General features: G+C 38.3%; 1 protein-coding gene across 2 annotated transcripts in view; it reads left to right on the forward strand.

Annotated features, from left to right (window-relative positions):
- The window catches only part of VAMP7 (vesicle associated membrane protein 7), a 61,459-nt gene that overhangs the window by 32,853 nt on the left and 2,748 nt on the right, over positions 1 to 25,858 (forward strand). The window contains exons 6-7 of one of the 2 annotated variants that reach the window (XM_045537539.1): positions 7,251 to 7,318; positions 24,752 to 24,844. In XM_045537539.1, coding sequence (XP_045393495.1) covers positions 7,251 to 7,318; positions 24,752 to 24,844 — 161 coding nt within the window. Of the gene's footprint in view, positions 1 to 7,250; positions 7,319 to 9,995; positions 10,081 to 24,751; positions 24,845 to 25,858 lie in introns of those variants that run through there. The other variant, XM_045537540.1, reaches the window with a different exon arrangement.

Below are 25,858 nucleotides of genomic sequence, written 5' to 3' on the forward strand. Positions count from 1 at the left end.
GTGTGTTGCCCTCCCGCAATCTTGCACCTATCCAGCAGGAGGTCTTGCTCTTTCTGACCCACTCCGAGCCGCCCTAATCCTCTGCAGTCATTTCCAGGGTAGAGCCCCCTTTCCCCCTTTTCAGTGTTCACCTCCATTGTTCTAGTCCTGCTGACCACCAGAGGCGAGGTGCCTGTCTCCTAACTCACTCGAGTGGTAGCTCCGGCCAGTCCCTCCCTGGCCCAATGCAGTCCTAGCACAGAGCTCTGGGTTCAAGATGCTTCCCACTATTGTCTCCCCTCCACAGAGCCCCATGTCTCCTGCCGCGATTTTGCGCTGACTTCAGGCAGGTCCCTGTCTGAGTGGGTGTGGAGGTCAGTGGGGAAGCAGGACATTCTCCTGTGGGTCTGATCCCACTGCACTCACTGGCTGGTCTGGCGCAGCCATCCCACACTCTATTCTCTATTGTTTATCTCACACTTTCTAGACTTCATGATCCTATGTCCCATTCACCTTCTTTTTCTTCCCTGTGTCGTGTGTCCCATGCTGTTTCTTTGTAGTTTCACAACGCTGTTCTTGTGGGGGACTGATCCACTTGTGCATAGCAGACCGAGTTCTTCACCTCTTTCTCTGGGAGCAGAGAGCCAGGAGGTCACCTTTACTCTGCCATTTTCCCTGTCTTTTGATAATTTCTATTTTTTTTAATTTGTTGAGATCTGTTTTGTGGCCTAGAATGTGATCAGTTTTAGGGAAAGTTCCATGAGCTGAAGAGAAGAATGAATATCCAGTGTTTTTTGGGTAGAATGTTCTGTAAATGTCTATTAGGCCTATTTGTTCTTCAGTTCCATTTAAGTCCATTGTTTATTTTCTGTTCAGAGGTTCTGTCAGTGGGGTATTGAAGTCCCTGGCTATTATGGAGTTGCTGTTTATTATTTTGTTTAGATAATGAAGCAAGATGTGCTTTATGTATCTGGGCACTCCTGTGTTGGGTTCATAAATGTTTAGGATTGTTAAGTCTTCTTGTTGAATTGTTCCCTTCACAATCATATAGTGACCGTCTTTGTCTTTCTTTACTTTTGTTGATTTAACGTCTATGTTATCTGATATGAGAATGGCTACATCAGATTTCTTTTGGTTTCCATTTGCATGAAATATTGTTTTCCATCCCTTTTCCTTGAGTCCAAATGAGTCCTTGTGGGTTAGATGCATTTCCTGGGGACAGCAGACACTTACTTGGCTTGTATTTTTTTTTATCCATTTAGCCAGCCTATGTCTCTTCAGTGGGGAGTTCAAGCCATTCACATTTATTGAGAGAATTTATATGTGGCGTGGATTTCTCTTCATCCTGATGGGTAGACCCTTACTGCTTTGTTTTGTCTCTTGAACCATTATATCTGGGCTCTGGACTTTAGCTTTTGGGTGATTTTACACTGTGCTAATCAGCGTATAATGCAGGTCTGAGTATTTCCTGCAGGGCAGGTCTGGTCTTTGCAAATTCCCTCAATGATTGCTTGTCTGGTAAAGTCTTATTTCTTTCTCCCTCATATAAGAAGCTTAGTTTTGCATGATACCAAATTCTAGGCTTGCCATTATTCTGTATTAGAAGACTGAGGATGGGTCCCCAGTCCCTTCTGGCTTGTAAGGTTTCAGTTGAGAAGTCTGCAGTTAGTCTGATAGGTTTCCCTTTGTAGGTTACCTGCTACTTTTGCCTTACTACTCATAGGATTGCCTCTTTCGTGTTTACTTTGACCAGCCTCATGACTATGTGACATGGTGATTGCCTTTTCACAATGAATCTCCCAGGAGTCCTATGTGCTTCTTGTACCTGGATGTCTAGATTTCTAGCTAGGCCAGGGAAGTTTTCCTCAATTATTCCCTCAAATAGGTTTTCCAACCCTTGTGTGTTTTCTTCTTTGCCCTCAGGGATGCCTATGATTCTCTGTTTGGTCTCTTTACATAATCCAACATTTCTTGTGTGCTTTGTTCGTGCTCCTTGTTTCTGTGTTTCTCTCTTCGACTGATTTTTTTAGCTCATATGTGTTATGTTCAAGCTCTGAGATTCTTTCTTCTGCGTGATCTAGCCTATTCTTAAGGCTTGCCACTGTGTTTTGTAATTCCTTGAATGCATTTTTCATTTCCAGAATTTCTGTTTGGTTTTTATTTAATACTTTGATTTCTTTAGAGAGGTTTTTGTTTATTTCCTACATTGTTTTTGTGGTTTCTTTGTGTTGGATTTCTATTTTCTCTTGTATATCAATGAGCTTTCTTGCAATCTGTATTCACAATGCTTCATCTGTCATTTTAACCATTTTTGTTTAGGTTGATATCCATTGGTGAGGAGCTATTGATTTCTTCTGGGAGTGTCTTTTTCCTATGATTTTTCATATTTCCAGAGTTCTTTCACTTATTCCTTCTCATCTGGCCTCTTGGTTGAGAGCTGGGGGTGCTAGGGCTGGTTTATGGTCCTGTCTCCAAGTCCCCAAAGATTGATCCCTGACCGTGTCATGGAGAGGAACACTGATCCTAAGTTGCCTTTGGAGTGTTTTTGTAGATTTGATGAACCTCTTGGGGTACCTCTGACCTGTTTTCTTCACCTCTTCCCAATGGAGTGTGGTGAGTTTGGTCCCCCGGCTTAATCTGTGAGCTGGTGAATTGTTCTTGTGTGTATGAATCTGCCACTCCCTAATAGCTCGAGATGGAAGGCATTATGTTTAGCTATAGGCTTGTTCTCACTGTCATTGATTGCAGTTTGCGTGGAGAAGCCAGTTGCTGAGGAAACCTTTTCTTCTCGTGGTAGGCCTTATTCCCCAGGTGGGGTACACAAATGCCCAGTGCTTTAGGAGGGGCCTTGTAGCTCCCAGGAGTTGCTTGGACCCTACTCCCCCTGAGATAGGGGGAGGAGCAAGATAGATAGAGCATGGCTGGGATGTGAGAGCCTGAGTGAAGGGCTTTGCTGAGCCTCTACGGAGCTCACAGGTTGCTTATCCAGCTGCTAGAGGGAGTCGCTGATATGGAATTTAGGACTGTCTCTGGATAGCTGCTCCTGATGGGAGGGGCCTAATCATGTGATTGCTTAGGCCCTTAGCCTGGCTTTTCCCATCCTTGTCTACTAACCTGGTTTCTCTGTGGGGTGGGATGTGCTCTCTCTACACTTGTTCCCTGGAACTCCACAGCACTTTCCCCTCTGATTGGTCTACATGAGTTACCTCCCCACCCAGTACCAGCTCTCTGGCTACCCCACAGTTCTGTGTCTGACCTGCTGGCATTCGTCTCTGCGTGATGCTGGCAGGTAGGGGGATCTCCATTTGTGTACCCCTTTTCCATCACTAGACCCCAATGAGAGGGAGGCAGGCCTTTCTATCCACAGAGGTCTCTATCAGGGGCACACTCCCACTGGAGAAGTAGTGGTGGCTCACCAGTCTCTTGGATCAAGCTGCACTCCTATTGAAGTGAGTGGTGGGAGGGGCCTCTGCTCAGGTTCTCATGGGAACCAAGGCCTATGCTAATTCAGTCCCCATGCCACAGCCTTCTCCAGTATGGCAATTATCCAGTGGGGGGGATGGGGTACACTCACAGCCTCCTGCTTCTCTGTCCTCCTCCTGTTGGGTATGGCCATGAGGGCTCTCTCTTGCCACCCAAGCCTGGAACCATGACCTCTCCTCTACATCTCCCCACCTTGCTCTTGCAACCAGGAGATACCAGGTTCAGCTGGCCTGTCTGAGCCGTCAGTAGGTGAAGGCACCGAATGCCTGTGGGCAGGAAGATCGCAAAGTGTAGCTGTTCCACCAGCTCTAGCTCAGGCAGGAAGGGCCCCTGAAACTGAAAAGCAGGGCTGTCAGCACTGAGCACTCTAGTGGCCACTATAGTGAGGGAGGGGCTGTGGTGTCCCTGCACCCTTTCATGTCAGGGGGGCACCAGTTCCCACCCATCTGTCCCAGCTTCTGCTGTGGCAGCTACGCTCCCTGAAGTGGGTTCAGCTGGGAATGCCCTCCCCTCGCTCTGTTGCTGGGAAATAAGTCTCAGAGCACAGAGCGCTTTCGTGGTTGCTATGGGGAGGGTGGGGCCACAGCTTCAAGCTGGCTTGACCCAGAATTATTTTCTGGGATGCCAGGAATAATGGAGATGTCCAGATGCAGGGATGCTGGCTCTCTGGTCCCTTGTGGCACTCCCGCGTGGGATGAGAGCCCTGTGTGCCAGTGATGGCTTGAGGCACCCAGTGGGGGAGGGGAGCTCCCTTACCCTTTCATTGGGTTCCAGGCTTCCCTGGATTTGGTTCATGCCTCCGATTTCTTTTCTGTCCACCTCTCTCTCAGCTTCACAGCACCTCTTGGTGGGGTCCCCAGACTCAACTGGTGTCTGTCCCTGTGGTTTACTTCTGAGCAGTAATTGTTCTTTACTCTCCTCAGCCCAACCATCTACTCTTCTGCCCAGATGGTCCAACAAGCTGTGTCTCTAGCTGGCCATCTTGGCTCCTCTGTGGATCTCATTTCTAAGAAGCTATCGCCTAAGCTGAGAACATGAAGCTTTACCCCTGTGTTCTCTTCCAAGAGTTTTATAGTTTTAGCTCTTACTTTTAGGTCTATGATCTATTTTGAGTTAATGTTTGTATGTGGGGTAAGGAAGGGATCCAACTTAATTCTCTTAAATATGTATATCCAGTTGTCCCGGAACCATTTGTTGAAAAGACTTTTTTTTCTCCATTGAATGGTCCTAATACCCTTATCAAAAGTTAGTTATCCATAGATGTATGGCTTTATTTCTGGACTTTGAGTTCTGTTCCATTTATCTTTATGCCAGTACCATACTATCATGATGACTGTAGCTTTGTAGTAGGTTTTAAAATCAGGAAATATTAATCTTCCAGCTTTGTTCTTTTTTAAGATTCATGTGTTGGTGCACTTATGGTGTCCCATGTTCCCCTGAGGCCCTGTTGTTTGCCTTCATTCCTTTTTTTTCATTCCTGTTCTTCAGAATGGACACTCTCAATTGACCTGTCTTCAAGTTTGCTGATTCTTTCTGCCTGCTGCAATCTACTGTTGACCTCTTCCAGTCAATTTTTCACTTCTGTTTTTGTGCTTCAGAGTTTCCATTTGGTTCTTTTTTTATAATTTCTATCCCTTTATTGATCTGTTTGGTGAGACATTGTCATCATAACTTCTTTTACTTATTTAAGGAGGTTTCCTTTAGTTCACTGAACATATTTATTATGATTGCTTTGAAGTTTTTGCTAAGTCCTACAGCTGGACCTCCTCAAAGTCAGTTTCTATTCCCCATTCTTTTTCCTGTGTTTGGGTCACACTTTCTTGTTTCTTTTCGTATCTTATAATTTTTTGTTGAAAATAGGACATTTTAGATACTGTATTATAGCAACTCTGGGTAGTGAGTCCCATGGCCCAGGGTATTATGTTTGTTTGTTTATGTATTTAGTCACTGAGCTGGAATTTTTCACTGAAATCTATTTCTCCCACAGTATATATCCTCTAATGTCACTCCTCCAAGGGAACAGCCTTGGGCATGCTCATAGTCACTCTGGAGTGACAACTCTCTTTAAGTGTCTTTTTTTGATTTTCCTGTTTAACTTCTAGCTGATCTGCCTCTGGTATCTCACCCAGCTACTAGCCTGCACTAATTGATGGCTATTTGCTCTATTGCTTTTGATAGTGCTCCAGACATAAATTGCTCTAGTCACATCTGATTAGATTTAGGCTCCATTGTAAGGGCAGTCTTGGAGACTTGGTCTGACCCAGGACACACCTTCTTAGCTATCTCTTGCCTTGGTTATCTCTGTTAAACTTCTAGGTGGCCTACAGTTTAGCTTGTTGTTCTTATGAAGCTACCAGACTTATTTGCTTACCTTCAAAATCTCCATGGTTTTTGGCAGCACCCTTAGGCTTCAATTTCCCCATACTCTGTTCCAAATAAAGTTTTTCCCCTAGGGAAAGCTTTCTGTTCTTAAAGCCTACCTCTCCCCCTGGGAACAATCTCAGAGACACTGCTGTGGAGCTATGAGCAAGGACAGTAAACTACTTCTCTTGGAATGACACCTTTGCTTTGCCAGTGGAGTGAGGAGTAACCTTGTACTTCTTGGCTTGCTTCTCCCAGCATGGAAACTCTACTCTATGAGTAAGTCGGGGAAGGGGAAGTCAGGGCCCAGTATTCTTGGTCTATCACCTGAGGTAGAGCTTCTGCCCTATGAGTAGGGGCTAAGAGGAAGAAAAGAGTCCTAGACCTATCAGCTATAGCTTCCTAGAACAGAGCTTCTGCAACACAGAGCTAGGGGCAGAGTGGGATGCTACTGACCTGCTCTTCCTGAGGAGAGAGTGTAGACCCCTACTGGGACCTGGGAGAAAAGGAAGCCCCCGGACTGTACTTGTCAAGGGTAGAGTTCTCATCTCAGTGAGCTGAGGGAGGGAACAGGTCATGACTCAAATGCCATAGACTCTCACAGTTCTTATAGAGAATTAGCTGATTTTCTTATATAAATGTTTCTCTATTTGCTATATGCCCTTAGGATAGGACATACACAGTTGCCAGAGACTTTTTTTTTTTTTAATTGCACAATGGTTGGTCAGCTCCAGGAACTGCCATTTTCTTTCTTTTTTTTTAATTTCAGCTTATTATGGGGGTACAAAAGTTCAGGTTCTATATATTGCCCATGCCCCCCATCCCCCCGAGTCTGAGCTTCAAGTGTGTCCATTCCCTAGACAGTGCAGGGCAGCAGAGACTTTTAAAAAATGGTTGTTGTTTGTTTTTATAATTTTCAGCAGTCCTGGTGCTTTTGTTGGAGAGAGAGTCTGAGGAGCTCTCCAAGCTGCAATTCTGGAAGTATCTTTTACTCATTTTAGGGGTCCTGAGTTTTTTTCTCTCAGATCATACCCTTAATTCAGAGGTTTTCAAACTGTGGCCCTTGGATTAAGTCTGGTCTGCTGCCTGTTTTTCTAGTTAAAGTTTCATTAGAACACAGCTGTGCCCATTCATTACATGTCATTTATGTCAAACAGAGTTAAGTAATTACACCAGAGACCATGTGGCCCATAAAGCCTAAAATATTTAGTATCTGGCCCTTTACAGAAAAAAACTGCCAATCCCTACTTTAATTGATAAGCTTTACTAAAAACTCTTATTACCTAAAGGTATAAGCACTTCTGTAGTACACATGAGCCATCAAGAATACCAGCTGTAATTAAAATCAGATTTATATTTAAGCAAAGACAAAAATAGCAGATATGTGATATAAAATCTGATCTTTTCTGTTTTTCCAATATTTTCAGATCTGGTAGCTCAGCGGGGAGAAAGATTGGAATTATTGATAGACAAAACAGAAAATCTCGTGGATTCAGTAAGTATGGAATATGATACTATTTTTCAGGATGTAAAGTAGAGAAACTATGGATGATGGCTGACATAATAGGGAAATGCCTTAAATTCAATACTTTGGTGTTTTGGTTTTTTTCCTTTCTCATCTCTATTATGTGATTCAATGAAGCATAGAAAAAGCCATGGTCCATTAATAGCCATTAAGGTAGCTTTGATTTGAAAAACATAATCAGTATACAGAAACAATTTTCTAAAGTTTTGGATTGATGCCTATCACCTGCATGTACCAGTCTGCTCTCTGTACAAATTTATAAAACATTAAACCAATTTACAGGCCAATTGTGACCCAGTATGAATCCTGAAAACTGGACAATTCATTTTTTTCGTTTACAATGATAGCTTGATCTTTGCTTGTATCAAGCAAGAGGCATGGATTGGGAAGGGCCAATAAGCCTTAAAGGAGGCAGTGTGTCCCTGTGAGCTATTTATGCTACAGTTCTATGTGTCTTCACATTTTCCATGTGGTTAGTAGATGAAGGTTTTGAGGAAAGATGATAGATATATGGTGAACAGAAGGAGAGCAGAGATCAGTTAGAATTGGGGTCTACACAATTATAAATTTAAATACAGAATAGAAGTTTACACCTTGAAATACATCAGTGATTGGTCATGTTCATTGTGACTGGCAGCTGTATTGTAGTATTTAAGAGAACAAGCTTTAGAATCAAGCTGTCTGGATTTGAATTCCACCTTTGCCACTTCCTGGTTGTGTGACCTTTAGGCAAGTTACTTAACCTCTTTGTGCCTCAGTTGTCATCTTCTGTAAAGTGGATATGTACCTACGTCATAGCATTTTGAGAAATAAATAAGGTAATGCATATAAAGTGCCTAACAAGGTAACACAGTCTAGCATAGTATCTAGTACATAGTGTAAGAACTATTTAACACATTAACTGCCCCATGAGTTGTATTTAACTCATGCTAGTTTTGAGCTCAGGGGCTCATGGAGAATAGTAACTCACATCTCTTCACGTTGGGAGCCACATGAACTATTTTTCAAGTTGGATATAACTCATGCACTGAAAACAATAAAAAAATAAAATTTTTCATTAAATTAGGATCATTTTGTTTTCAAAGTTTTTATTCTATTTTCATAATAATACACTGTGCCCTAAGGAAAACAAGTTTTTCTAGTGTGGCAGTTAATGCGTTAAATGTTTCTTCGTATTGTGAATTTTACAGGGATATCTATTAACAGCAGGTCTTAAGAGGATGTACAGACTACTACTGGATTTTGTAGCAGTTTATAAACAGTTTTTTTCATCAAAGCATGTGGTAATTGAAGGAAGGATAGAACCATGCAGAAAGTCAGAAAACCTGGGTTCTAGATCTCAATTTATGACCCGTTGCTGGGAGGGGGGGTGACAAAGAGATCAAAGAAGTATCTGATGTCAAATCTGCAGACCAATTTATTTGGTACTTCCAGTCTATCTCTCAGCTATCCTTAATCCCCAAAGAATACCCTACTTAGCTGGAATAGTCTGTGTTTGACCAGTACTAGTATAGTCTGTACTTTCCAAATGAAACTCTTCTTAATTTTGTTGACTACATGACCCAGAATAACATAAGGTACTAATAAACTAACAGGTGTCTCTCTTTATGGTAAAATAACATACATGCAATAAAATGTATCAAGTGTACTACTTTTAAGTGTACAGCTCAATTATTTTTGACGTATGTCTATACCCATGTAACCACTACCCAGATCAAGATATAAAACACATTTCCAACACTCCAGAAGGGTGCCTCATGCTCCTTCCAGTTAATAATCCCCAGTAGAGGTAACCATGTTTCTGACTTACATCACCATAGATAGTGTTTTTCTTGTTCTTAAAATTTATAGAGATGGAATCATATGTCATGTACTCTTTTGTATCTGGCTTCTTTCATTCACCATTATGTCTGAGATCCATCCATGTTGTTGATTATTGTAATAGTTTATTCTTTTTATTGTTTTGTACTATTCCATTGTATGAATATAGCTACCCCAATTTGTTTATCCATTTTCCTCTGTGGGGCTTTATTTCTGGATGCTTTATTTTTTTCCATTGATCTGTTTGTCTACCTTTATGCCAGTACCACATTATGTTGTTTACTGTCACTTTATAGAATTCTTGAAATTAGGTAATGTAAGTCCTCCAACTATGTTCTTCTTCAAGATTGTCTTCACTCTTTTAGGTTCTTTGCACTTCCATTTATGTGTTACAATAAGCTTGTTGTTTTCCATCTCTCAAAAAAACATACACAACAACTTGTATCTTTGTGACTTCATCTAATATATAGGTCAATTTAGGGAGAATTGGTATCTTGACAGTACTGAGTCTTTCTATCAATGAATATGGCATATCTCTACTTTTGCATAGTGTTTTTAAAATTTTTCTCTGCTGTGTTTCAGTTTTGATGTACGGGTCCTATACATACTTTGTTAAATTTACCATTGATAATTTTATGCTTTTGTATTCTGTTGTAAATTTTTAAATTTCATTTTCCCATTCTTTATTGCTATTATATAGAAATAAAATTGGTTATTGTATATTGGCCTTGTTTGTATCCTGCAACTTAGCAAAATTCACTTAGTAGTTCTAGTAGCTTTTTTGGTAGATTCCTGCCTTTTATTTCTTTCCCTTGCCTTATTGCAGTGTCTAGAACCTTCTACACAATATTGAATACAAGTGACAACGGTGGACATCCTTTCCTATTGACCATCTTATGGGGAAAAATTCAATATTTTTATAGTTAAGTATGTAGCTCACTGGAGATTTTTGTAGGTACCCTTTATCAGATGGAAGAGTTCCCGTCAATTCCTCATTTGAGAATGTTAGTCATGATTTTATCAAATGCTTTTTCTCCATATATAGAGATGATTGTTTGCTTTTTTCCTTTATTCAGTTAATATGGTAAATTAGATTGATTTTTTGATATTAAATCAACTTTGCGTTCCTATAAGGTCATGGTGTATTATCCTTTTTATGTAACACTTTGTTGGATTTGCTGTCGATGGGGAATTTTGCATCTCTGTTCAAAAGGGATATTGGTCTGTAATTTATATTTCTTTTTAGGTTTTTGTATCATGGATATGTTGGCCTCATCAAACAAATTGGGGAGTGTTACCTCTCTATCCTCTGAGTTTAGGTACTGTCATTACTCTCTATTCCTTAGATGTTTGGAAGAATTTACCAGTGAGGCAGACAGGGCCTGGAGTTTTCTTTGTGGGAATATTTAAAGTCTACCATCTTGGTTTTTGTTTCCTATTCGTTCCGTCTATTCTTTGCTCCCTTCTCCCTCTTTTTCTGCCTTCCATTGGATTGAGTACTTTTTCTTATTCCATTGTACCTCGTTTGTCAGTTTATTAGCTATAGCTCTTTGTTTTGTTACTTCTGATTGCTTTAGAGTTTACAGGATAAGTTTTGAACTTATCACAGTCTACCTTCAAGTGGTATTATTCCACTTCATGAATAGTGCAAGAACTTTGCAATAGTATATTCCCATTTTTCCTTCCTGCCCTTTATGCTATTGTTGTCATACTTTTATTTATACATATATTATAAACCTCACAATACATTGTCATTATTTTTCTTTAAACAGTTGATTATCTCTTAAGGAAATTTAAATAAGGAAAGTCTTTTCTATTTACCCACACAGTTACCATTTTGGTGCTCTTAATTCTTTTGTGTAGATCCAAGTTCCCATCTGGTGTCATTTATTTTGTGCCTGTAGGATTTGCTTTAACATTTCTTGTAGTGCAGGTCTGCTGGAAATGAATTCTGTCAGCTTTTGTATGTTTGAAAAGTTTTTATTTCACTTCTTTTTTTTCTAAAAAGATTTTCACTGGAGTCCACTTGTTCAAGGCTTCTTGGGCATGGCTCCAGCTCATGGTCCTCAAATTTGGCTCAGAATAAATCTCTTTAAAATTTAAAAATAAAAAAAGATTTTCACTGAGTATAGAACTCTAGGTCAATAATTTTTTTTCCTTTAATACTTTAAAGATGGTTCATCTCTGTCTTTTACATTGTTTCTGACAAGAATTCTGCTGTCATTCTTACATACATAATGTGTCTTTTTTTCCCTCTGGGTGCTTTTAAAATTTTCTCTTTATCCTTGGTTTTAAGAAGTTTGGTTACAATATGCCTTGGTGTAGTTTTTTTTTTTTTTTTTAACATGCTTAGTGGTGAGAAATGGTGTAGTTTTCTTTATATTTCTTCAGCTTTGGGTTTGTTGAACTGTGCATTTGTAGTTTTCATCAAATTATGAAAAGATTTAGCTCCTTCTAAGACTCCAGTTACATATATATTAAGGTACTTGAAAGTTGTACCACAACTCACTGATTCTCTGGTTTTCAGTCTTTCTTCCCTCTGTGTTTCATTTAGGATAGTTTGTAATGTTGTGTCTTCAAGTTTACTTATCTATCCTTCTGCAGTTTAGAATCTGCTGTTAATCCTATCCTGTGTATTTTTCATCTCTACAACTTTGATTTGAAACTTTTTTTATATCATGCCATGTATGCCATGCCATACACACATGCATGCTTTCCTCTACTTTTTTGAATATGTGAAGTATATTTGTAATTGAAGTGTTTATTCTACTTACATGTAATGTAAATTTTGATAGAGTTAGGTTTGAGTAAGCTACCTTGCTTTTTGTTTTTTATTTGCCCCAACTTTTTTTCATTATTCAGGTATTTTTAAAATTGTTTCATTTTATCACTTCTGTTGGTCTTTTTAATACCTTTATTGGGAAATAATTCACAGACCATACAAAATGCCCATTTAAAATGTATAATTTAGGATGAGGGATCAAAAATTACCAATCATGTACAATGTATACCATTTGGGTGATGGGTACAGTAAAAGCCCTGACCTCACCACTACACAAATCATCCATGTAACAAAAAAACATTTGCATCCCCTAAATCTATTGAAATTTTGTTAAAGTTTAATTTGAAAAAATAGTAAGTGTTCGATTCAGTTGGGATTAGTATATTATTATTTTTTTAATTGTGGTAAAATATATACAGCATAAAATTTTGCCATTGTAACCATTTTTAAGTGTGCAATTCAGTGACATTAACTACATCTACAATGTTGTGCAGCCATCACTACTACCTATTTCCAGAACTTTTTTTATCACTCCAAACAAAAACTCTGTAATCATTAAGCAATAACTCCCCATTCCCCTTACCCTCAGCCCCAAGTAACCTCTAATCTACTTTCTGTCTCTATGAATTTACCTATTGTAGATATCTCATATAAATGGAATCATATAATATTTGTCCTTTTGTGTCTTGCTTATTTCACCCAACATAATGTTTTCAACGTTAATCCATGTTGTAGTTTGTATCAGAACTTTATTCCTTCTTATGGCTGAATATTCCATTTTATGTATATACCACATTTTGTTTATCCATTCATTTATTGGACACTTGAGTGGTTTCTACCTTTTGGCTATTGTAAATAATGCTGTAATGAGCATTAGCATACAAATATCTGTTCAAATCCCTGCTTTAAGTTCCTTTGGGTCCATACCTAGGAGTAGAATTTCTGGGTCATATAATAATTCTGTGTTAGCTTTTTGAGGAATTGCTGAACTGTTTTCTATAGCAGCTGTACCATTTGGCTTTCCCACAAGCAATGTACAAGGGTACCAATTTGTCCATACCCTTGTCAACACTTATTTTCCATTTTTACATTATAGCCATCCTATTGACTAGTATGTCAGTGTGATTTTGATTTATATTTCCCTAATGACTAATGTTCTAATAATACATATGTTAGATATGGTATGGTAAAGTCAATAGACCACAGGAGGAGATTGGAACTAGGCTTGGAAGAAAGAAGTTTATTATGCTCACAGTACCCAAAGTTGAGATCACCACATGCCACACATGGTTGCAGGGGAAAACACCAGGACGGTCAGGAGGCAAAAGGGGCAAGAGAAAGGGAAAGCCAAAGCTAGATCCTTTATTGGGGTTTTTGCAGGAAAGGCAAGGTAGGGCAGGAAAAAAAACATTTCAGATTGGCTAATTTGAATAATTTCAGTGGGTTCTAAGCTGTAGAGGTGGTCTCTAGTTACCTGGTTCCTGGCCCTGGGATGATTAAGGCAGAAGAATATTGCCTCTGGGGTGCACAGGCCAGAGAGAGGAGGTACAACTCTGGATTGGGTAGTTTGCATATTTGCATATCAAAGGCATACTGACTGCTGGGCCCTTTGCTGTCTCTAAGAAATGACTGACCCTGAGAGGGGTAGTCTCTTAGGATCTAAATTTTTTTTTTAATGTCAAAACATCATAATGCACATAAAAATTTTAAAATGTATATGATAAAACTAATGATGTTGAACATCTTTCCATGTGCTTATTGTTTATTTGTATATCTTCTTTGGAGAAATTATTCAAATCCTCTGCCCATTTTGTTAATAAAGTGGGTTGTTTGTTATTGAGTTGTAGGACTGTTTTAATATATTGTGGATAATAACCCCTGATATGTTTTGCAAATACTTTCTCCAGTTTTGTAGGTTGTCTTTTCACTCTCCTAATAGTATCCTTTGATGCACAAAAGTTTTTCAATTTAAGTTCAGTTTATCTATTTTTTCCTTAATTTCTGTGCTTTTCCTGTCATTTCAAAGAAATCATTGCCAAATCCAATTTCATGAGGGTTTCCCCTATGTTTTCTTCTAAGAGTTTTATATAGTTTTAGATCTTAAGTTTAAGTCTTTGATCTATTTTTTTTTTTATTTCAGCTCATCATGGGGGTACAAAAGCTCAGGTTATAGACATTGTCCATGTCCCGCCCATCCCCCTGAGTCAGAGCCTCAAGCGTGTCCATTCTCCAGACAGTGCACCCGGCACTCACCATGTAGTCATACCTCCATCCCCTCCCCCCACCCCCCACCTCCCCGAGTCAGCACCTTCAAGCATGACCATTCCCCAGACGGTGCGCAACGCACTCATCATGTAGGCATACACCCATCCCCTCCCCCCACCCCCGTCTCAGTCTGATATCCAATTGGTATCCTTGCCCAAGGTGCATTTAGGTGATGATCAGGGAAACCAATTTTCTGGTGAGTACATGTGATGTTTGTTTTTCCATTCTTGGGATACTTCACTTAATATAACGGTTTCCAGTTCTCTCCAGGAGAACCAAAGAGATGTCGTATCACCGTTATTTCTTATAGCTGAGTAATACTCCATGGTATACATATACCATAGTTTACTAATCCATTCATGGATTGATGGGCATTTGGGTTGTTTCCACATCTTTGCAATTCTGAATTGTGCTGCTATAAACATTCAGGTACAGGTGTCTTTGTTATAGAATGACTTTTGTTCTTCTGGGTAGATGCCCAATAATGGGATTGCTGGATCGAATGGTAGGTCTACTTGAATCTGTTTAAAGTATCTCCATATTGCTTTCCACAGGGGTTGCACTAGTTTGCAGTCCCACCAGCAGTGTATGAGTGTTCCTGTCTCTCCGCATCCACACCAACATGTATTGTTTTGGGACTTTTTGATAAAGGCCGTTCTCACCGGAGTTAAGTGATATCTCATTGTGGTTTTGATTTGCATTTCCCTGATGATTAGGGATTTTGAGCATTTTTTCATGTGTTTGTTAGCCATTCTTATATTTTCTTTTGAAAAATTTCTATTCATGTCGTTTGCCCACATTTTGATAGGATTGTTTGATATTTTTCTTGCTGATTTTCCTGAGTTCTAAATAGATTCTTGTTATGAGTCCTTTATCTGATGTGTAGTATGCGAAAATTTTTTCCCATTCTGTAGGATGTCTGTTTATTTTTGTGACTGTTTCTTTGGCTGTGCAGAAGCTTTTTAATTTAATCAGGTCCCATTTATTTATTTTTGTTGTTGCTGTGATTGCCTTAGGGGTTTTCTTCATAAATTCTTTGCCTACACCAATGTCTGTAAAAGTCTTTACTACATTTTCTTCTAGAATTGTAATAGTTTCCCACCTAAGATTTAAGTCTGTTATCCACCGTGATTTGATTTTTGTGAGAGGTGAAAGCTCTGGTTGGATAAAGATGAAGTGCCAAAACACAGTCCATAACCAAATATTTATCAAAAAAGCTAATGGTGTCTGTTTGGTGGTCCAATGCTGGTATTATCCACTAGCTTCATGAAACCTGGTCATTCAGTTAAAGCAGATATCTACTACAACTAACTGGATGAAATGATGAGGATGCTTGTGATTAAGCAGCCGAGATTGGTCAATAGAGACAGGAAAATCCTCTTGTAAGACCACATGTCTCAAAAAGCAGTGCTGCTCAAACTGCAGAACCTGGACTTGGACGCTTTCTGTCATCCACCATTTTCACCAGACCTTGCACCAACTGACTACCACTTCTTCCAGGCTTTGGACCACTTCTTGCAAGGGAAGATATTCAATTCTCAACAAACTGTGGAAAATGCCTTTGGCGATTTGATCCCCACTCGCTCGCCAGGGTTTTTTTCCGGCTGGTTTAAACAAGCTACTGTTAAGATGGCAAAACTGTGTCAATAGTTTAGGCACATACTTTGATTAATTATACTGCTTCTTGTTTGAGATATAATAAACTAACCTTTTGATTCAAAATTAGACATTTCATATTTAATTACCTAATGTATTGAAAATCTGTTGCTTAGTGTAGCTACCCTCCTCAATTATGTTAGCTTGAACTTCTGGATAATTTGCTGCAGCTTCTACATCAGCACTTGCTGCTTCACCTTCCACTTTTATGTTATAGAGATGGCTTCTTTCCTTAAATCCATGAACCAACCTCTGCTAGCTTCAAACTTTTCTTCTGGAGCTTCCTCACCTCTCTCAGCCTTCATAAAATTGAAGAGTTAGGGCCTTGCTCTGGATTGATTAGTCCTTGCTTTAAGGGAATGTTATGGCTGGTTTGATCTTTTATCCAGACTACTAAAACTTGCTTCATATCAGCAATAAGGGGCTGTTTCACTTTCTTATAATTTGTGTGTTCACTAGAGTAGCACTTTCAGTTTCCTTCAAGAACTTTTCCTTTGCATTCACAACTTGGCTGTCTGATGCAAGAGGCCTAGCTTTTGGCCTGTCTCAGCTTTCAAAATGCCTTTCTCACTTAGCTTAATTATTTCTATCTTTTGATTTAAAATGAGAACACTTAGAGGCCATTGTAAGATTATTAATTTGCCTAATTTCAATACTAGGAGAGGCCCAAGGAGAGGGAGAATGGCTGGTTGGTGGTGCAGTTTGGAACACATATGACATTTATCGATTAACTTTGCCATTGTAATATGGGCGTGGTTCATGGCACCAAAAAACAATTACAATAGTAACATCAAAGATCGCTGATCACAGATCACCATAACAGATATAATTATGATAAGAAAGTTTGAAATATTACAATAATTACCAAAATGTTACACAGACACACGAAGTGAGCACATGCTATTGGAAAAATGGTGCTGATAGACTTGCTTGCTCGATGCATGGTTGCCACAAACCTTCAATTTGTAAAAAAGGCAATATCTGTGAAACACAATAAAATGAGATATGCCTATAATTCTTTCTGTTGTTCTTCATTGCCTTCTGTAGTTCTGTTTCCATTGAAGCCTTTTCCCCTTCAAACTGAGGAAGTTCTTTTATTATTTTTTATAGTATTGGTCTATTGAACACCAGATTCTCTAAGCTTTTGTTTATCTGAAAATCTGTGTTGTCATTCTTTGTAGGATGCTTTCTCTGGGTACAGATTTTTTTACATTGACAATTTTTTTTAAATTGTTTTTTAGTGCTTTAAAAATGCCATTTTATTTTTATTTGGCTTCCATGTGTTCTCTTGAGGAGATTGGTATCCCTCTTAATATTCCTGTCTTCAAGATAAGGATTCTTGACCCTCTTCTAGCTATTTTAAAGAGCTTCTTTTATATTTGGTTCTCAGCCTTTTATGTATGGTTATTAGCTTCCTGTGGCTGCTGTAACAAATTATCACACACTTGGTAGCTTAAAACAACGAAAGTTCATTCTCTTCCATTTTTGGATGCCAGAAGTCCAAAACCAGTTTTACTGGGCTGAAATTAAGGTTTCAGCAGAGCTGCACTCCTTCCAGAAGCCATAGGATAGAATCTGTTTCTTATCTCTTCCAGCTTCTGGGGGCTGCCAGTATTCCTTGGCTTATAGGTGTATCACTATTGTCTCCTTCTCTTTGTTCACATCACCTTCTCCTGTGTGTGTGTGAAATCTCCATCTAAGTTCCTCCTGTAACCTTTATGATGTCATTTGCCCACTACAAAGGTATGGGACTTGCAGGTTCCCAGGGCTCTATACAGCTGCTCATGAAACTCTATATGGAGTGAAGAGGCCATCGGGCTGTTCAGCTTTTCCTTGTCATTCTCACAGAGACTTTTATGCCTTGTTTTTTTCCACCTACCCCCATCCCTAGCCCCAAGGGAAGCTTTGGTAAAGGTGTAACAATTGTTCTTTATAGCTGAACTGATTTTTAAACAGATGATTTGTCAGTGTTCAAACATTGACCTGAGGATTGTGGAGGAATCCTCATCCCAACCTATTGAATCACACAACTATATTTAGATGGATTGTGGAGGAATCCTCATCCCAACCTATTGAATCACACAACTATATTTAGATGTACTGGTTTCTTTGCTCACTACTTTTTCTTATGCATATTATCTTTGTCTTTCTTGGATTCTTTATTGTGATTTTGTTTTTGGTATATCCTCACACATTTTCTTCATAAGGATCTGGGGGTGGTAATACATCCTCAATCCCTTCAATAATGAAAATTTTCTTCTTCCACTCTATATTTGAACAATGTTTTAGCTGGTATATAATTCTAAGATTAAGGTCATTTCTCTTGAAATTCTCTGCATATTGCTGCATTTCAGTGCTTTTTATTTTGTAAGTAATCATGAAGAGTTTAGGCAGCTGAGAAGTTCAACAACTGTACAGTTTATTTTTTAACATAAGTAGAGAGTTTATTTGAGCCAAGTTTGAGTATCACAACCCAGTATAGATTCATGTTGCCCTGAAGTACACTTCGAATAGCAGCAGTTACAAGAGGATTTTTAAAAGAAGAAAGATAGTTCTTAAGTTGTTTACCAAGAATTTACATTAAAATAACAAGTTATTGATTGTCTATACATTGCTCTTTGTATCACAAATTCCAGGAGGAAGTGTAGAGGTAATGAAGGTAATGGGTGAGGCAGGTAGTCAGGAACAGATTGCCCTTGGGCATACCCAGAGCTAGTTTTCTTTTCTCATTTTCCCCTTTTGCTGAAAATTTTTCTCTTCTGAAAGCATTGATGATCAACATTTTAGATGTAAATTTGTCCCATGTACCTGGGAAGGCTCATTCCCAAGTAATCTCTTCCAACATTGGAGGGAAAGAGAAGAAGGACTGTGGCTTAAAAACTTAGTGAGGTCTCAAGGCTGGGTTGATTGGCAACACAAAGGGGCAGAGCACCAGGATCTCAGTCAGGCCATCCACTTACAATGGAGCTGCAGCATGAACAACTGTATAGTTTACACAGCACAGCTCCTAAGGCCACCCTCACTTCTGATACCAGCTACAAGTTTGGGGATTCCCACAACCACCCTCAGGTTTGATAGTTCAGTAGAAGGATTCACAGAACTCCATGAACACTGTTGTACTTATGGTTTATTACAAGCAAAAGATACATATTAAGATCAGCCAAGGGAAGAAATGCATGGAATGGAGTTTGGGAAGAAAGCAAATGTAGAGCTTCTGTTGTCCTCTTACCATGGAATCACGACATGTTACTCTCCTGGCATCAATGTGTAACAACATATACAGAGCATTGCCCAATAGGGAAGCTTACCCAAGCCTTAGTGTTCAGAGATTTTATTAGGGTTTCATAACATAGACAAGTTTGACTGATGACCCTCTGGTTTGATCTCTGTCTCCACCTCTCTTGGGTGTGACCCAAAGCCCCCTAAATCCCATTGTTCATTTTTCTGGAGTGATCAGTTACCACCCTAAATTACATTGTTACTATGTAGATAACTATCTATTAGAAGGGGAAATCACGAAAACAATCCCATTTATGAGAGCATCAAAAAGAATAAAGTACTTGGGAATAATTTGAAGGAGGTAAAACAAAATCTGTACACTGAAAGCTATAAAACCTTGATGAAGAAATTAAAGAAGACATAAATGGAAAGATACCCCATGTTTATGTATCAAAAGAATCAATGTTGTTAAAATGTCCATACTGTTATACCCTAAGCAATATACAGATTCAATGCAATCCCTGTCAAAGTACTAATGGAATTTTTCACAGAATAGAAAAAATTCTAAAGTTCATATGGAGCCACAAAAGAGCCCGAATAGCCAAGGCAATCTTAAGAAAGAAGAACAAAGTTAGAGGGATCACACTTCATGATCTGAAATTATATTACAAAGCTATAGTAATCAAAACTGTATCGTACTGGCATAACAATAGACACATGGGCCACTGGAACAGAATAGAGAGCCCCAAAATAAACTCATGCATATATAGTCAACTAATCTTTCACAAGGATGCCAAAAACATGCAATGGGGAAAGAATATTCTCTTCAGTAAATGGTGTTGGGACACCTGGATATCCACATGCAAAAGAATAAAATTGGACTCTTACCTTATACCATATACAAAAATCAACTCAAAGTGAATTAAAGACATAAACATAAAACCTGAAACCATAAAACTCTTAGAAGAAAAGAGGGAAAAAGCTCCTTGACATTGTTGTAAACAATGATTTTTTAGATGTGACTGAAAGCTTAGGCAACAAAAGCAAAAACAAATGGAAGTACAGCAAACTTAAAAACTCTGCACAGTAAAGGAAACAATCAACAAAATGAAAAGGCAACCTACAGATTGGGATAAAATATTTGCAAACCATATACCTGATAAGGGGTTAATATTCAAAATATATAACAAATTGATACAACTCAATAGCAAAAAAAAAAAAAACAAATAACCCAATTAAAAAATGGGAAAAGACTCTGAGTAGACATTTCTCCAAAGAAGACATACAGCTGGTCAAAAGATACATGAAAAGGTGTTTAGCATCACTAATCATCAAGGAAATGCAAATTAAAAACACAATGAGATTTCACCTCCTATCTGTTAGAATGGCTGTTATCAAAAAGACAAGAGAAAACAAGTGTTGATGTACAGAAAAGGGAACACTTGTGCACTGTTGGTTGGAATGTAAATTGATGCAGCCACTATGGAAAATAGTATGGAGGTTACTCCAAAAAATTAAAAATAGAACTATCATATGATCCAGGAATCCCTCCCTCTTCAGGGTATATTATACCCAAAGAAAATGAAATCAGTACCTTGAAGAGGTATCTGTGCTCCATGTTCATTGTAGCATTATTCATAATATCCAAGATTTGGAAACAATCTAAGTGTCGATGGACAAATGGATAAGGAAATTGTGTTATCTACACACACATACACCCAGAGTGAAATATTATCTGGCCTTAAAAAAAGAAGGTGATTCTGCCATTTGCAGCAACATGGATGAATGAACTTAGAGGACATTATACTAAGTGAAATATGACAGACACTAAAAGAGAAATACTGTATGATCTCACTTATATATGGAATTTTTTTAAAAGTTGATACATAAAAGCAGAGAGTAGATAAGTGGTTGCCAGGTGCCAGTGGGTGGGGGAAATGGAGAGATATTGGTCAAAGTGTACAGACTTATAAGATTGATAAGTTCTGGATATCTAATGTACAGCATGGTGACTGTAGTTAATAATATGTTGGATGTTTGAAATATACTATGACAGTAGATTTTAAGCATTCTCACCACACACAAAAAGTATATGCGGTGATGAATATGTTACTTAGCTTGATTTGGGCGATCATTTCACAATGTATACATATACCAAAACATGTGGTATACCTTAAATATTTACAATTTTTGTCAATGATACCTCAAAGCAGAAAAAGTAAAATAGAAACAAATAAAAGCATGTAGTTCTGAAATCTTACCAAGAGATAGGAAGTATGTGCTAACTTTCAGTATTCTTGTCACATAGCAGGTAGGTCCTTTCAATCTGAAGAGCCAAGTCTTTCTTAGTTTGGGGATATTTTCATCTATTAGTCCCCTGATGATTGATTCTTCTTTTTTGTCTGTATTCTCTCCTTCTATAACTGCTAACAGGTACCTAAATCAGTACCAGGCACATAGTAAGCACTTGTTAAATATCTGTTTATTGTATAAATTGATCCTGAATTTGCTTGATCAGTTTTCCATGTATCTTAAAACATCTTCTTTCATAATTTGTAACCTAGACGTTTTACTCTGTTTTCTGAGAGAATTTTTTGAGTTGCTCCCACAGAAGCTTCTTTTGGTCATTTATATTCTGCTATTTATAATTTTTTAAATTATGCCAATCATTTTATTAAAATATATTTTTAAAATATTATCTAATTTTTCCTTTTTATGTACCCCAACTTATGAGTTTGTTTTAAATCAGTGCAGTGATGTCTTATATCTGAGGATACTTATTAGAAGTTTTTATTACTGTTATTCTTGCTTATTTCCTATATTAACTTTGTTCCATTAAGGGCTGTTTGCTCTGATTGCTTGGCTTTGTCTTCTCCCTTTTAACTACTAGTTCTTTTCATATGTCCTGGTCAATGCATATATTCTATTCAATGTGTATATTTAGGGCTACATGTAATCAGTTTTGGTCTGTGCCTCCACGTGGCATCCTTTGCACTGTGCATCAAGTGAAGCCCAAGGGCTAGTGCCCCTGCTAACTGCTATACTGGAGAGACTTTGTGGAGAATGTAGCTGGAGATGATTGTATGGTTAAGAGAACAGATTTTTAAAAAACAATTTGTTGAAGTATAATATACATATAGAAAAGTACATCAATCATAAGCATACAGCTTGTATTTTCACAAAAGGAATACACCTGTGGAACCAACACCTGCATTAAGAACTAGAGCATGACCAGTGCCCCAGAAGCCCCCTTCTGACCTTATCTAGTCACTGCTCCCCTCCAAGGGTAATGGCTGTCCTGACTTCTCCCCATAGATTAGTAAAATACAGCAGGTGTTCTATTTATGTCAAGTTTCTATTGCTTAAAATAATGTTTGTGAGATTCACGTGTGACAAGTAGCTTGTGAATTATCATTTCTGTATAGTATTCCATGGTATGTCTCTACAACAGTTTATTTATTGTACAGTTGATGGACATTTGGGTAGTTTCTAGTTTGAGGTATGAGAAGTTGTACTATTAGAAACATTTTGTTTTTTTAGTTTAGAAGTTATTTATTTATTTTATATTTCAGCTTATCATGGGGGTACAAAAGTTCAGGTTTTGTATATTGCCCATGTCCCGCCCATCCCCCCAAGTCAGAGCTTCAAGCGTGTCCATTCCCCAGACAGTGCGCATTGCACTCATCATGTAGTTATACCCCCATCCCCTCCCCCCACCCCATCCCCTCAAGTCAGAACATTCAAGCGTGTCCATTCCCCAGACAGTGTGCAACGCACTCACCATGTAGGTATACACCCATCCCCTCCCCCCACCCCCCCTCAGTCCGAAACCCAATTGGTTTTATTCCCAAATGTGCACTTAGGTGTTGATCAGGGAAACCAATTTGCTGGTGAGTACATGTGCACTTATTTTTCCATTCTTGAGATACTTCACTTAATAGAATGGGTTCCAACTCTCTCCAGGAGAACAAAAGGGATTCTATATCACCGTTATTTCTTATAGCTGAGTAATATTCCATGGTATACATATACCACATTTTACTAATCCACTCATGAATTGATGGGCATTTGAGTTGTTTCCACATCTTTGCAATTGTGAATTGTGCTGCTATAAACATTCGGGTACAGGTGTCTTTTTTATAGAATGACTTTTGTTCTTTTGGGTAGATGCCCAATAATGGGATTGCTGGTTCGAATGGTAGGTCTGCTGGAATCTGCTTAAGGTATCTCCATAATACTTTCCATAGGGGTTGCACTAGTTTGCAGTCCCACCAGCAGTGTATGAGTGTTCCTGTCTCTCCACATCCTCGCCAACATGTGTTGTTTTGGGACTTTTTGATAAAGGCCATTCTCACTGGAGTTAAGTGATATCTCATTGTGGTTTTGATTTGCATTTCCCTGATGATTAGAGATGTTGAGCATTTTTTCATATGTTTGTTAGCCATTCTTATATTTTCTTTTGAAAAATTTCTATTCATGTCCTTTGCCCACTTTTTGACAGGGTTGTTCTATTTTTTCTTACTGATTTTCCTGAGTTCTAAATAGATTCTTGTTATCAGGCCTTTATCTGATGTGTAGTGTGCGAACATTTTTTCCCATTCTAGAGGTTGTCTGTTTATTCTCATGACTGTTTCTTTGGCTGTGCAGAAGCTTTTTAATTTAATCAGGTCCCATTTATTTTTATTGTTGCTGTGATTGCCTTAGGAGTGTTCTTCATAAATTCTTTGCCTAGGCCAATGTCTGTAAGAGTCTTTCCTACATTTTCTTCTAGAATTTGAATAGTTGCACACCTAAGGTTTAACTCTGTTATCCACCGTGATTTGATTTTTGTGAGAGGTGAAAGCTGTGGGTCCTGTTTCAGTCTTCTACATGTGGCTATCCAGTTTGCCCAGCACCATTTATTGAATAAGGAATCTTTTCCCCAGAGTATGTTTTCTGCTTTGTCAAAGATTAGATGGCTATATAAGGATGGTTTTATATTTGGAACATTTTTATATATGTCTTTTGGTGAACTTGTGCATAGGTCTCTGTTGTGTATATACCTAGGAGTGGAATTGCTAGGTTATTAGCAAGTGTGGTGGTTTGCTTGTTTGTTTGCCTTTTTGTTTTAAACTTTTTGTGCCCTGGTGGGTTAGTATATCTTGAAAAATTGATGATGCAAATGAAAACTAAAGGAATGAAGTCCTTGGGGTTTTGGCTATCACACAAGTAAATACATACCTTCCTATGGAAATCAAACATCGTTTTATGGCTCAAAGCCCCAGAATTATTATATAATGGGCAAAATAGGCAAATGTGCTTGCAGCCAGCTGACTTAGAAGGAGCCTTTCTTATTGGAAGTATAGAGAGGGAAATGCTTTTTCACTTGCGGAAAGAACCACTTCTGGCGCTCAACATCATGTGCATTGCTACAGTGGAGAAGAAAAAAGAGATAAGCCTTGCTACAGGGCTCATGCTGCTTATGACATGCCTGGCAGAGTTCTGCTTTTGGAAACCAGTGAGTATGAGTGGTCAGTCTCTACTTGTAAAGAGAGGGAAGGGGAAAAGAACATTGAAACTTTATAAATATAATTAATAAAAGTAAAATTTCTGCAGAGTATTACTGCAAATCACCCATGTAGTCAGTGCCAGGGATTAAACAATTTATGCTCTTTTTCTAGTCTGTCACCTTCAAAACTACTAGCAGAAATCTTGCCCGAGCCATGTGTATGAAGAATCTCAAGCTTACTATCATCATCATCATCGTGTCAATTGTAAGTTTTTGTATCTGTAGTGTAGATTTTATTTTTCAATCTCTAAGAAATTAGATGTTAGAATTATTTCTCAATGAAACACTTTGAAATGAGCTACAGATGTCTTTTAATGGTGAAACACAGGCTTTCCTATGAAGTCACTATGACATATGATCTGTACTTAAACCCCTCTTCCCTGTTGAGAATTAGTATATGTAAGGAGACATATAAAACTGACCTCACAGAAATATAGTTATTTTTAATAAATATATTATTTCTGTTTATATGTCATAGGTTTATTATTTGAAAGTTAACTATGTGTTTTTAAATGTTTAATTTTTAATATGGCAAATGTTAGTAGTTATAATCTCCCTAAACAAGAGCTGTTTGGAGTTCTCAGTGATTTTTAAGAGTATAAAGAGGTCCTGATATACGTAACCTAAACTTTGGACCCTCATAATATACTGAAATAATAAAAAAAGAGGTCCTGAACCAAACGTTTGAGAACTATTGCTAAAGCAGGGTGGGAGGCATGCTTTACCCTGGTTCATGGATACGTAAACCTGTCCTTCCTCCCCATCCTCCAGTCATTTGCAAAACTAGATAACTCTGACTCTGCTTCACTTCTCCTCGACCTCTGCTTGAGGATCCTCCGCCTTAGAGAGCTGGATTTATTTAACAGAGAATAGCAGTCATAGATCTATAAATTCTATACTGGAAAAAGTTACCATGGACTTGAATGTTTCCTTGCTCAAGATCTTCACTCTAAAGGCACATTTTAGCCTCCTGAGCTTAGCTTCTTTCTTATTCGTTTGTTTGGGAATTTAGATTGATTTATGCAGCTGAATTATTATTAAATTCAGATTATATTTACTGACGGCTTATTACATGCAGAACACTGCTCTAAGTGCAGTATAAATCTTTGCCAAAGGGTGTTGTCACCTAACATACTATACTTCAGCTTGAAAATCTTTATATTTCAGCTGTGGGAAATAGTTTAACTTTATGTCAAGTTGGTAAACTTAACATTTATGG

The sequence above is a fragment of the Lemur catta genome, chromosome X (genome assembly GCF_020740605.2).
Source record: "Lemur catta isolate mLemCat1 chromosome X, mLemCat1.pri, whole genome shotgun sequence".
NCBI classification, from domain to species: domain Eukaryota; kingdom Metazoa; phylum Chordata; class Mammalia; order Primates; family Lemuridae; genus Lemur; species Lemur catta.